General features: G+C 47.1%; 1 protein-coding gene across 1 annotated transcript in view; it reads right to left on the bottom strand.

Moving 5' to 3' along the window:
* The window catches only part of LOC311120760 (uncharacterized protein), a gene marked incomplete at its 3' end in the record, with an annotated part of 68,153 nt that overhangs the window by 20,491 nt on the left and 35,209 nt on the right, over positions 1-12,453 (bottom strand). Inside the window, exons 2-3 of the mRNA XM_084195335.1 lie at positions 5,224-5,571; positions 231-704 (exon numbers count right to left, since the gene is read on the bottom strand). Coding sequence (XP_084051461.1) covers positions 231-704; positions 5,224-5,571 — 822 coding nt within the window. The remainder of the gene's footprint in view (positions 1-230; positions 705-5,223; positions 5,572-12,453) is intronic.

Genomic DNA, 12,453 nt, shown 5'->3' with positions numbered 1-12,453 from the left:
GAAGAGAGAGAGAGAGAGAGATAGAGAGAGAGCGAGAGAGAGAGGAGGAGGGAGAAGAGAGAGGGAGGGCATATTTTATTTGGAAAATAGAACTATATAGTCAACTATATATCTCTGTAATTACAACCATAACCCCAACTACTACCTACAATGGCAATAGCAACCTGTTGAGAAAAAGTTAATGGCATTCTTTTTCCTTGAGTTGTTAAAATACTGTAAGTGGCTCTTACTTGTTTTAACCCAGATCTTCTCTGTGACGTTACACTGTCGGGGTGGAGCCTCCATGGTGGTGGTGAAGGGGAAGGGGGTGAGGAGGCTGGTTGTAGTCCCTCTGGGTTTCGTCTTTGGGATTGGAGGTGACAGTGTCCGCCTGGAGGCTGGAGCAGTGGTGGTGGTAGTGGTTGTAGTTCTGCGTGTTGTTGTTGTGGTTGGGGTCTCTGTGATTGGCTGTGTTGTAGTTGTGGTTGCAGGACGTGCAGTGGTTGTGGTTGAAGCTATGGTTGTGGTGGTCACAGTTGTGAGCTGGAGGGATGCAGTCGTTGTGTCCTCTCGAGAGGTCAAAGGTGACACCTGTGATGTAGTAAGTGCAGGCCTGTCAGCGAAGGTGAGGTTCCCTGTTTGGGATAAACTGGTCTCGTTGTCTTTGGGGAAATTAACCCCTGTCTCTATGGATGTTCCCATGGTTAACTCCTCCATCGCTGTCTCTGTAAGAAGAACAGAAGTCACACTCACTTCCTCTGAGAGATGGGAGGGGAATGATGATGTCACACTGGATGCCAGGGCGATTAATGATGATGTAACACCACGGGACATGAGTGCGGAGGATGATGTCATCATACCAGTGGACAAACGGACAGTGGATGATGATGTCACACTGGATGCCAGGGCGCTGGGTGATGAAGTAACACCACGGGACATGAGGGCGGAGGATGATGATGTAGGAGCAGGTGAAATAAGGGCAGAGGGTGATGACGTCATACCAGTGGAGGGGAAGACATTTGATGGGGATGGCGACATCACACTCAAACTCGATCCAGAAGTGGATGATGATGTTGAATCAGAACGTTCCGTGGAGAGGGAGGACAGACTGGGAGCTGTGGTGGGACTGGACACACTGCTGATGTGAGATTGGTGTGAGACGACGGATGATGACGATGTCATTGATAACAATGGTAAAAATGAAGATATTGCTGAAGATAGTGCTGATGATGATGATGGTGATGAAGACGAGGATGATGATGATGATGATGGTGATGATAATGGTGATGCTGATGATGATGGTGATGATGATGATGATGATGATGGGGACAATGATGATAATGGTGACAATGATGATGATAATGGTGATGAAGGTGATAATGGTGATGATGATGACGGTGAGTCAACTTGTGAAGATACAACTTTCATTGTTGAGTCAGTATGTCCCGTATCCATAGTGACATGTTTATGGGGTGTAGGGGTATTCAGAACTGTTGCGTCAGAAATAGTGACAGACTCCGGCGTGCTAACACTTACATTCCCCTCAGACGCTGTATATTTTTTTTTTTTTTTTTTTTTTTTTGCTGTTATGATGGGCAGATGAGAGGGAGATGATGGCTGAAATAGTCACATAGTTATCAGTTGTGGTAGAGACTGGCTTGGACACTGATAATGCTGATGTCACCGCTTCTAACAGGGGAGTGTTGTTCTCTGGCATGGACACTGATAATGCTGATGTTACCTCTTCTAACAGGGGAGTGTTGTTCTCTGGCATGGACACTGATAATGCTGATTTCACTGCTTCTAACAGGGGAGTGTTGTTCTCTGGCATGGACACTGATAATGCTGATGTTACCCCTTCTAAGAGGGGAGTGTTGTTCTCTGGCATGGACACTGATAATGCTGATGTCACCGCTTCTAACAGGGGAGTGTTGTTCTCTGGCATGGACACTGATAATGCTGATGTTAGCCCTTCTAAGAGGGGAGTGTTGTTCTCCGTGGTTCTCTGCTGTGTAGTGGAGGATATAGAAGCCATCAGATTGGCTGGTTTCAAACTCCACGGCTTGGGTAATGGTATCGCTTTAGAATATGTGACAGACGTGTGTCCAACAAAGGTCTCCTCACTCCCATTTGACATCACTGTAGATGCTCCAGGGGAGAATGTTCTATCAGCTGAGTGAGATGAGACAGGTGTTAGAGAAAGATTCACATTATATCCATTGAGTTCCAGGCTTTTAGTGGAAAGTCCTTCTATATCAGAGGTTATGGTATTAAAATATTTAGATGATGCAGTTGAGGACACGTCCATTTTCCTGTCTAAATCAGAATGAGAACGATAGCTATGCTCATTTGTTAATGGTGTCTGTGACTGAGTAGGGTATTCCCTCATGACTGTGGGACTTTCTGACATAGTAGAGAGAATATATTTTTCCCTTATTGTAGTTTCCTCTCTGTGGGAGACAATGTTAAGAGGAGTCGATACAGCCTCTGCAGTATTAACAGATGCAGGGATACCAGTGGGGCGTGGATAAGGAGAATCTTCAGTGTCGCTCCCTCTGGAAATCAAGGAGTCCTCTGTAACATAAGAGGAGGGTGTTGGAGAACCCATTAATGGGGGTGTTCCCTTATAAACACCAACGCTTATGTCTGTGATGTAAGTGAGGGAATCTTCAACTATAGCAGAAAGGGGTGAAACTGAGCCAGTCTCTGTACTTGGCTGAGATGTAGTGTTCTCAGCAGGTTTGTGTGTATGACTAGAAGCATCAAGTGGTGTCAGATGTTCAGGTGAACTGGAGTGGACCTGGGCTGTGGAGTGGACCTGGGCAGTGGAGTGGACCTGGGCTCTGGAGTGGACCTGGGCTGTGGAGTGGACCTGGGCTGTGGAGTGGACCTGGGCTGTGGAGTGGACCTGGGCTGTGGAGTGGACCTGGGCTCTGGAGTGGACCTGGGCTGTGGAGTGGACCTGGGCTGTGGAGTGGACCTGGGCTGTGGAGTGGACCTGGGCTCTGGAGTGGACCTGGGCTCTGGAGTGGACCTGGGCTGTGGAGTGGACCTGGGCTGTGGAGTGGACCTGGGCTGTGGAGTGGACCTGGGCTGTGGAGTGGACCTGGGCTGTGGAGAGTGTTTGAAAGATGTGGTCTGTCTCGCCTGTCACAGTAGGTTTGGGTGAGGTGACAAACAGTGAGGACAATGTTGAGGACAAGGCTCTCTCTACTGTGTCAGTGGTCATTACAAGGGACATTTCAGTTGACATTTCAGAGGGATTTACAGGGGACATTTCTGCTGACATTTCAGGTGACGTAAGGAGGGACATTTCAGGGGTCATATCAGGGGAACCTACCTCAGACCCTGTGCTAACAGAAATATACAATGGCCTTGTTTGAAACTGGGTGGCTGATGGTGAGGTAGCGCGAGGCGTCGCTAACGGCACTACAGGTCTGTGTGTTGGAGTGGTTCCTCTAGAGCCAGACTGGGTCAGTGTATCATCAGTTCTGTGGAGACTTGAGACAGTTGGGTTAAAGTAAGGGTGCTTGGTGGTCAGGATGGTGGAGAGGGTGAATTGGGGACCCTGGGGTACTGTTGAGGGACTAGCATGCAGGGTGGGAGAGGTTAACGCCTGTCTTAGGTGCTGAGGTAAAGCTGATGGATCAGTGACCGGAAGTGACATCAGGCCTGTGTCAGAATTCAAGGAAGGGGTCAGTGAGGTTAGAGGGGTCAATCCTGCATCTCCAATGGTTACGCTACTAGAAGACATGGGTGAGTCACTCAGTGTTCCAGACACAGAGCTGAGAGTGGAGTCACTGAAGGCTGGACTTGTTGTCTGAGCAGTTGACTCCAAGATGACGTCTGTCCCTGCTCTTCCTCCCTCATCATTATTCCTATTGGGGTCAGGAGCACTTGAGCTGCTGTGACCTGTGGCTGTCCCTAAATCCCTGGGATATGATGAGCTCTGAGGAGATGCTGTACTCCAATAAGAGCCTGTTAATTTAGCCCCTGTTTTGTCTGAGCGGGGTGAGTCGGTATCTGACACGGTTGGTAAGGAGTTAGATGAGATAGGGAAATACTTTGCTGATATTCTGGTCGTCACAGCCGGTGATTCACTTGAATATGCAGCATGAGAAGGCACTGAAGTAACTGCTACAGGCCAGGTGCTTCTTATAAAAGCCGTCTGACTACCTGTCCATGTCTTATCTCTATTCGCCCTGTTTAGTGCTGCACTGATATTTTCCCCTGTGACGAGACTAGGAACTAAAAATCCTTGTAGTGGAGTAGGTGGAGATGACAGCAATGCTGAGCGGGCAGTTTGTAAAACTCCCTGTTGGCGTTGATCAGCTTGACTGTCCTGGACATGAGAGGAGAGAAGTAAAGCGCTTGTCTCTCTGTTGTTACTGAAAACAGTCCTGGTACTGCGGCTGCCTGAGGATCTGATGGTTCTGGCTGAAACGGTGAAAGGGATGTTTCCAGAGGTAACCCTAGTAGAGGTGAAGTGGTCCAGTTCTGTCTTTGCTGGTTTCCATGTTGTGAAAGGGCTGGTGTCTATTTTGTTTGATGATGTTGTCCTGTGTGTCCCATACAAGCCATGGGATTGAACCAATGCTGGTGCTGCGGAGTCCTGAGTCCTGACTTGTGTCTTGGTGCCACTGGTCTCTGTGGTCACTCCTCTAGTGAGTGATTGGTGAGGGGAGTCAGAGAGGGGAACTGGTGTGTTTGGTAAGCTCTTTGTGACAGTAAATATATCTACATCTAAACCAATGCTGGATTGGATTGGGGGATTCAATGATGGTTTTTTCAGAGGAAACACCGATGACATTGATGAGGCAGTTTGTGTCAAACTGACAGGGTTAGACGGGCTTGAGTTGTCATAGGATGAAGCAGCTGCTGTTGTTATTAACCATTCATATGATGATGCTGGTGATTGTGATGATGATAGTGATGATGATGATGATGATGATGATATTGCTGCTGCTGAGGATGATGGTGGTGGTGATGATGGTGATGATATTGCTGCTGTTGATGGTGGTGATGATGATGATGGTGATGATGATGATGATGATAGTGATGATGATGATGATGGTGATGATGGTGATGATGGTGATGATGATAATATTGCTGATGATGATGAGAACAATGTAGGTGCTGATGATGACACTGCCCTCCATTCCCCAGTCATGAAGGACGCCACTGATGACACTGGCATTGATGACGCCATGGTAACAGTCTGGTGAAGCATGCTGGGAGTCAAACCTGAGCTGTCAGACAGGTCTCTGCTCGGCTCCACAGGAGAAGAAGAGGAGAAGGGAGCCACCGAAGGCCACTGGCTCGTTTGGTTGTTGTCCTTGGTGATGGTTGGCGAGGCCTTGGATTGGACCAAGCTCTGAGGGTGTTTGTCCGCCAGCAGGGTCAGTATAGAGGAAAAGGCCGGCTGCTCTCTCAGCCCCACCCCCTCTGACACAGCCCTGCCATCTGGTTGGATGACTGATAAAGGCTCCTCATCCACCAACAGCAGGCCGGCCACTGGGTGAGTGAGATGGGGGGAGGCTGTCGGGTCATTGGGTAGATCAGAAGAACCAGAGTTGTCGTAGGTCGTCTCATCTGGAATAGAGTGGAAAGGTAAGCAAGGGGTCAATGTTGGCTACTTCAGCTACTTCTCCACAGAGGGCTAATCTTAAAGTTGCACAAAGTTTCAGAGCGAGAGTGTGTAATTTTCTTTCCATTTAGAGCAAAACCATTCAAACACTTTTTCCATTTTGCCTGGGATTCAGAAATGAGTTCTTTGAAGAGAGAGAACAGCAATCAGAATCCTTACACTGCAGGAGCCATTGACAATATAAAACCCTATTCCATCACCTGAATAGAAATGTTGATGCTTCCCCACCTCATTTAGAAAGCATTGAAGACTAACAGTGTAAGACACATTTCAGTCTTAAAGCATATTCATTCAAGCTGTAATTAACTGTTGAATTACCTAGTTTGGTTGTATACTACAGTGAAGCTAATGTGACCACAGGGCTGAAATTGTATGAAATGTCCTCTGAATCATGTAAGTGCCTTAAAAACATCTTGATGTCTATTTTGACAAATTCTTCTTAAAACTATAGTTTTTTTTTAAACTTCAAATCTCTAATCGTTTTAAAGTACTAATGTCACAGAGAGAGAGAGAGAGAGAGAGAGAGAGAGAGAGAGAGAGAGATAGATAGAGAGAGAGAGAGAGAGAGAGAGAGAGAGAGAGAGAGAGAGAGAGAGAGGGAGAGAGAGAGAGAGAGAGAGAGTGAGTGACATCTGGTTCAGGTGTCACAAACAAGCTGACTGTGATAACAGCCCTAAGATGGCCGTCCGGCTGCGAGGCTGGCACTAGTCCCTCCTTCCCTCCTCCTCTCCATTCTCAGCACGTCCCCCAAACATCCTCTACACATCTGTCTGGGGGGTTCTTTTATTCATTTATAAAGATTTGCAAGCCTGTCACATCACTCACTGTCGCTGTATGTTTCACCTGGCGAGGTGGGTGCATCCAGCTAATGCACACACAGACACACACACTCTTCGTAATATTCAAACCTGTTAACACTGAAAATCAGTGTTAAGATCATCATGTCTCCCACCAACAAGTATCGCATCTATTAAAACTGCCTTGTACCACACTTTTAAACTGACACAGACCATTTGCTTTATTTTAACACCAGGTAGTTCTACTCAATACCCACACACACGGAGAGAGGGACTGTTTTACAATACCCACATACACGGAGACAGGGACTGTTTTACAATACCCACACACACGGAGAGAGGGACTGTTTTACAATACCCACATACACGGAGACAGGGACTGTTTTACAATACCCACACACACGGAGACAGGGACTGTTTTACAATACCCACACACACGGAGACAGGGACTGTTTTACATTACACACACACACGGAGAGAGGGACTGTTTTACATACCCAGCAGAGGCCCTGGCTTTTACAATTTCACACACTGACCCCTCGGGCATAACATTTCTCACAAACTCTGCATCGAACAAAAGTCATCTAAAAACTATTTTTCCCACCGTTAAATGAAAATTGTAATGGGATAGCATAACCATGCATAGGCTCAGTGAAATGCCAATATCGCGAGCCACTTGCTTTCAATGCATTCTGAAATGTCACCGATACCCACAGCCAATTCATATTACATGTCCATATAATTGGGTTCCAGAAAAGCTCAATGTGTTTCATGAATGCCAAGGGAACCGAGGTTGATAAACAGTTTAAAACCTTCCTTCATTACACATGCTAAACCTCCTTCACACTTAATTAATTTGAGACTGCACTTAAAAATAATAATGTTATTTGAGAGTAAGTGCTGGTTTAATTTCAGTCACTCTATAAATAAATGTGAAAAAACAGACAGATATCAGGCTAAAGGCTCAATAAATGTTTTGACACTGAGAAAACACAGGATCTACTGCCTGTCACCATTCCAACATGAGGTCATCGAGATGAGAGAAAGCTTCCTTTCCTGACCCCCCTCTGGTCTGCTGGACGGGGGCTGGTCTAGAGCGGAGGTGTGGGGTCCACCTGCAGTTTGTCACCTGCTTTGAGAGAGCTGAACATATGGGACACAGCCACAGAACAGAGAGGAGAGGCGAGGACTGAGAGAGGGGAGGGGAGGGGAGGGGAGGGGAGGGGAGGGGAGGGGAGGGGAGGGGAGGGGAGGGGAGGGGAGGGGAGAGGCGAGGACTGAGAGAGGGGAGGGGAGGGGAGGGGAGGGGAGGGGAGGGGAGAGGCGAGGACTGAGAGAGGGGAGGGGAGGGGAGGGGAGGGGAGGGGAGAAGAGAGGAGAGGAGAGGAGAGGAGAGGAGAGGAGAGGAGAGGAGAGGAGAGGAGAGGAAGGAGAATAAGGAGAATAAGGAGAATAAGGAGAATAAGGAGAAGAGGTTTGTGCCTTGATGGCAAAACTGTTGTTCTGTCTTCCTGAGGACAATCACTGTCCCTCTAATTGTCTGAAGCTGCTGTAGTTAGGTTGGTGCCCGTTAGCACAGTGCCATAGACTCTGAGGCCTGGCTACTGAATGAGCTGTGAATGACAATTCCAGCTCTTTGTCCCCACACTGCTGACGCTAACAGTGCACCTACAGCTACAGTTCTAAAGTTACTGTAACATGGACCATAGTACCGTATCTGGAGTCTAAGAGACTGTAGAGAGGTCTGTAACATGCCCCATAGTACCGTATCTGGAGTCTAAGAGACTGTAGAGAGGTCTGTAACATGGACCATAGTACCGTATCTGGAGTCTAAGAGACTGTAGAGAGGTCTGTAACATGCCCCATAGTACCGTATCTGGAGTCTAAGAGACTGTAGAGAGGTCTGTAACATGGACCATAGTACTGTATCTGGAGTCTAAGAGACTGTAGAGAGGTCTGTAACATGGACCATAGTACTGTATCTGGAGTCTAAGAGACTGTAGAGAGGTCTGTAACATGCCCCATAGTACCGTATCTGGAGTCTAAGAAACTGTAGAGAGGTCTGTAACATGCCCCATAGTACCGTATCTGGAGTCTAAGAGACTGTAGAGAGGTATGTAACATGCCCCATAGTACTGTATCTGGAGTCTAAGAGACTGTAGAGAGGTCTGTAACATGCCCCATAGTACCGTATCTGGAGTCTAAGAGACTGTAGAGAGGTCTGTAACATGGACCATAGTACTGTATCTGGAGTCTAAGAGACTGTAGAGAGGTCTGTAACATGGACCATAGTACCGTATCTGGAGTCTAAGAGACTGTAGAGAGGTCTGTAACATGGACCATAGTACCGTATCTGGAGTCTAAGAGACTGTAGAGAGGTCTGTAACATGCCCCATAGTACCGTATCTGGAGTCTAAGAGACTGTAGAGAGGTCTGTAACATGCCCCATAGTACTGTATCTGGAGTCTAAGAGACTGTAGAGAGGTCTGTAACATGCCCCATAGTACCGTATCTGGAGTCTAAGAGACTGTAGAGAGGTCTGTAACATGGACCATAGTACCGTATCTGGAGTCTAAGAGACTGTAGAGAGGTCTGTAACATGGACCATAGTACCGTATCTGGAGTCTAAGAGACTGTAGAGAGGTCTGTAACATGGACCATAGTACTGTATCTGGAGTCTAAGAGACTGTAGAGAGGTATGTAACATGCCCCATAGTACCGTATCTGGAGTCTAAGAGACTGTAGAGAGGTCTGTAACATGGACCATAGTACTGTATCTGGAGTCTAAGAGACTGTAGAGAGGTCTGTAACATGGACCATAGTACCGTATCTGGAGTCTAAGAGACTGTAGAGAGGTCTGTAACATGCCCCATAGTCCTGTATCTGGAGTCTAAGAGACTGTAGAGAGGTCTGTAACATGGACCATAGTACCGTATCTGGAGTCTAAGAGACTGTAGAGAGGTCTGTAACATGCCCCATAGTACCGTATCTGGAGTCTAAGAGACTGTAGGGAGGTGGGTGGGCAGTTCAACATCTGGGAAATGGAGGTTAACGAAACAAAACAACCCCTTTCTTTGGACGTGTGGGCCTAATTAACTATTCACCATTCCCAACTCCTATATTGGTCCATATTCATATAACAGAGATATCAATATCAACAATTATGCTACAGTAGAGTATACCATTGTCCCTCTACATTAAAATATGGTGAAACAATTATTGACAACCCCAAAACGGAAAGGTTAGCCATGTGCAAAGTGAAGAGGTAATGGTGTCCAATATAGGAACATAGACAGCTGGGATTATGATGCATAAAATGTCTGACTGTGGGACAGGAGCTTACAGGAACAGGCTGACTCTGAGCCCTGTCCCTCTCTGGGCATCTCAGCATACACACACACACACACACACACACACACACACACACACACAAGATACAGACCTAATTTCCACAGTCTATTTATTCTCCAGCCACCCAGCCAGCGGTGCTATCTCTGAGCGGCCAGGACTGAGACGTGACACTGCCAGGGTTGGGGCGGCAGGAGCTCAGCCTCTCATATATTCACCACTTCTTCTATTCACCTCTGATTCACCGCCTTTCACTCTGAGTTTTACTGCTTCCCTTTTCATTCCACTATATGCAGAAAGCAGATTGTCTTCAATAAAAGGACAGAGTGACTGTGGTGGTGGATAGTACATTTGAGACAAGGGATTTGAGACACAACAAACTACATGAAAAGAATCAGCAAAAAAAAACACATGGAAACAATTGCTGTGTGTGTGGCCAAAACCTCCTAGTCATTTTAATGTATTCATTTGGCAGGAGGAGAGGCTGAATGTTTCTACACAGATTGGTGGGGAGAGTAGAGGGCAGTGCCAGTGACCACTGAGGTGTAGATAACACAGTGGTCTGGGAGGATGTCACAAACTAACCACTGTGGTTTTGTCCTCTTGTCCTGCAGGCCAGGGTGGCAACACCCCAGCAGGCTGAGACAAGCAACAGCTGCAAGCCTGGAACCCAGCCCATTGGTTAAAACAACACTGTTGATATGCACCTAGCTCCACCTAGTCAAACTGTTGACAGAGCGATGGGCTCTAACATCCTGACCTGTCATCCATTCATTCACTTGTTCGGTCTTCCATTGATCCATTCATTAATTTGACATATTGCAGTCTGTCTCTTATCCTGTCCTTTTTTACTTGGATGAGGGGATGCAGAAAACCAATCCCACACAGATAGCAGAGGGAATGAGCAGAGTGCTGGACAGGACACTGATTCAGGAGGAGCTGGCAGGACACTGATTCAGGAGGAGCTGACAGGACACTGATTCAGGAGGAGCTGACAGGACACTGATTCAGGAGGAGCTGACAGGACACTGATTCAGGAGGAGCTGGCAAGACACTGATTCAGGAGGAGCTGACAGGACACTGATTCAGGAGGAGCTGGCAGGACACTGATTCAGGAGGAGCTGACAGGACACTGATTCAGGAGCTGACAGGACACTGATTCAGGAGCTGACAGGACACTGATTCAGGAGGAGCTGGCAGGACACTGATTCAAGAGGAGCTGACAGGACACTGATTCAGGAGGAGCTGACAGAATCTCTCTCTCTCCAGTGTCCAGCCACGTCCACGTCTGCCTGTCCACTTCAACAACCTCGCTTGATGCCTCAGTCTGGCATGTTTACATGCTGAATGACTCCAGCCCAGTCACTTCCCATGAGGCTCCACTCTAGTGACAGTCACAGTGGCTGTACTCCCTGTCCAGGAGACTGATCCCAGATCTGACTCTGAGACGACCGCTGCAGTGCAGGACAGGGGACTGAGGAGGTAGCCTGGTCCCAGATCTGACTCTGCTGCAGTGCAGGACAGGGGACTGAGGAGGTTGCCTGGTCCCAGATCTGACTCTGCTGCAGTGCAGGACAGGGGACTGAGGAGGTTGCCTGGTCCCAGATCTGACTGCTGCAGTGCAGGACAGGGGACTGAGGAGGTTGCCTGGTCCCAGATCTGAGGGGAGGTGGGGGGGGGGCTGCTGGCTCTTTCTCTCTCTGCAACAAATGAGGAACAGCAGCCAAACAGTGTCATTGATTTCTGTAGCGCTATATGCAAATGAAGTCAATGAGTGAGATAACACAGCTCCCTTACCACACAGTGCAGCACACACACACACACACACACACACACACACAGACCTACTGGGATCACCCAGATTAATTTGAAGATAGTTTCATATCATTACACAAAAAGTTGAGAACCATAAATATACATGATAAACAAGTGCATAACTTCCTAACCCACTTCTCTCTGTTTGTGTGACAATGCATTCACAGTAGGCTATAATACGATACAATACATTGTAAAGATGATTGAAATTTTCACAATTACTGTATGGATTATAGCACCACTTCAATGCTGATGTCTTTTGGATGATAATTTTCCCTACGGCAGAGTGAACGTTCCGCAAAGACTGGTTTGGGAGTAGAAATCCCAAAATGGTCCCTTAAAAAAGAAACTTCTAAGTGATATCCAGTTAATTTCCCCTTCACCTTGTTAAAGGGCTGATAAAAGATACCGTTAAGCCATTGTCATTAGAAACTGTCCTCTAATTGTCCTAAATTGATTCCAAAGGCTCCTTTACACTCTCACTTTGAGAGCGCTGACTGGGGTGCAACTTTCACTTTGTTACAATGGCATTGGCCCTTTACCAACTCTAGTGTGTAGCATATTATCTTGTTCAGCATTAGGATAGATAGAATACAGGGCTTTGTGATCTTGAAGCACAACACGCATGTTACAACAAGCATGTTACAACAAGCACGTTACAACAAGCATGTTACAACAAGCATATTACAACAAGCATGTTACAACAAGCATATTACAACAAGCATGTTACAACACGCACGTTACGACAAGCACGTTACAACAAGCATGTTACAACAAGCATATTACAACAAGCATGTTACAACAAGCATGTTACAACAAGCACGTTACAACAAGCACGTTACAACAAGCACGTTACAACAAGCATGT

This window comes from Coregonus lavaretus (genome assembly GCF_964263955.1).
Source record: "Coregonus lavaretus genome assembly, contig: HAP1_SCAFFOLD_431, whole genome shotgun sequence".
Taxonomy (NCBI): Eukaryota; Metazoa; Chordata; class Actinopteri; order Salmoniformes; family Salmonidae; genus Coregonus; species Coregonus lavaretus.
Note: the sequence above shows the minus strand (reverse complement) of the source record. Positions and strands in the feature narration are given on the sequence as shown.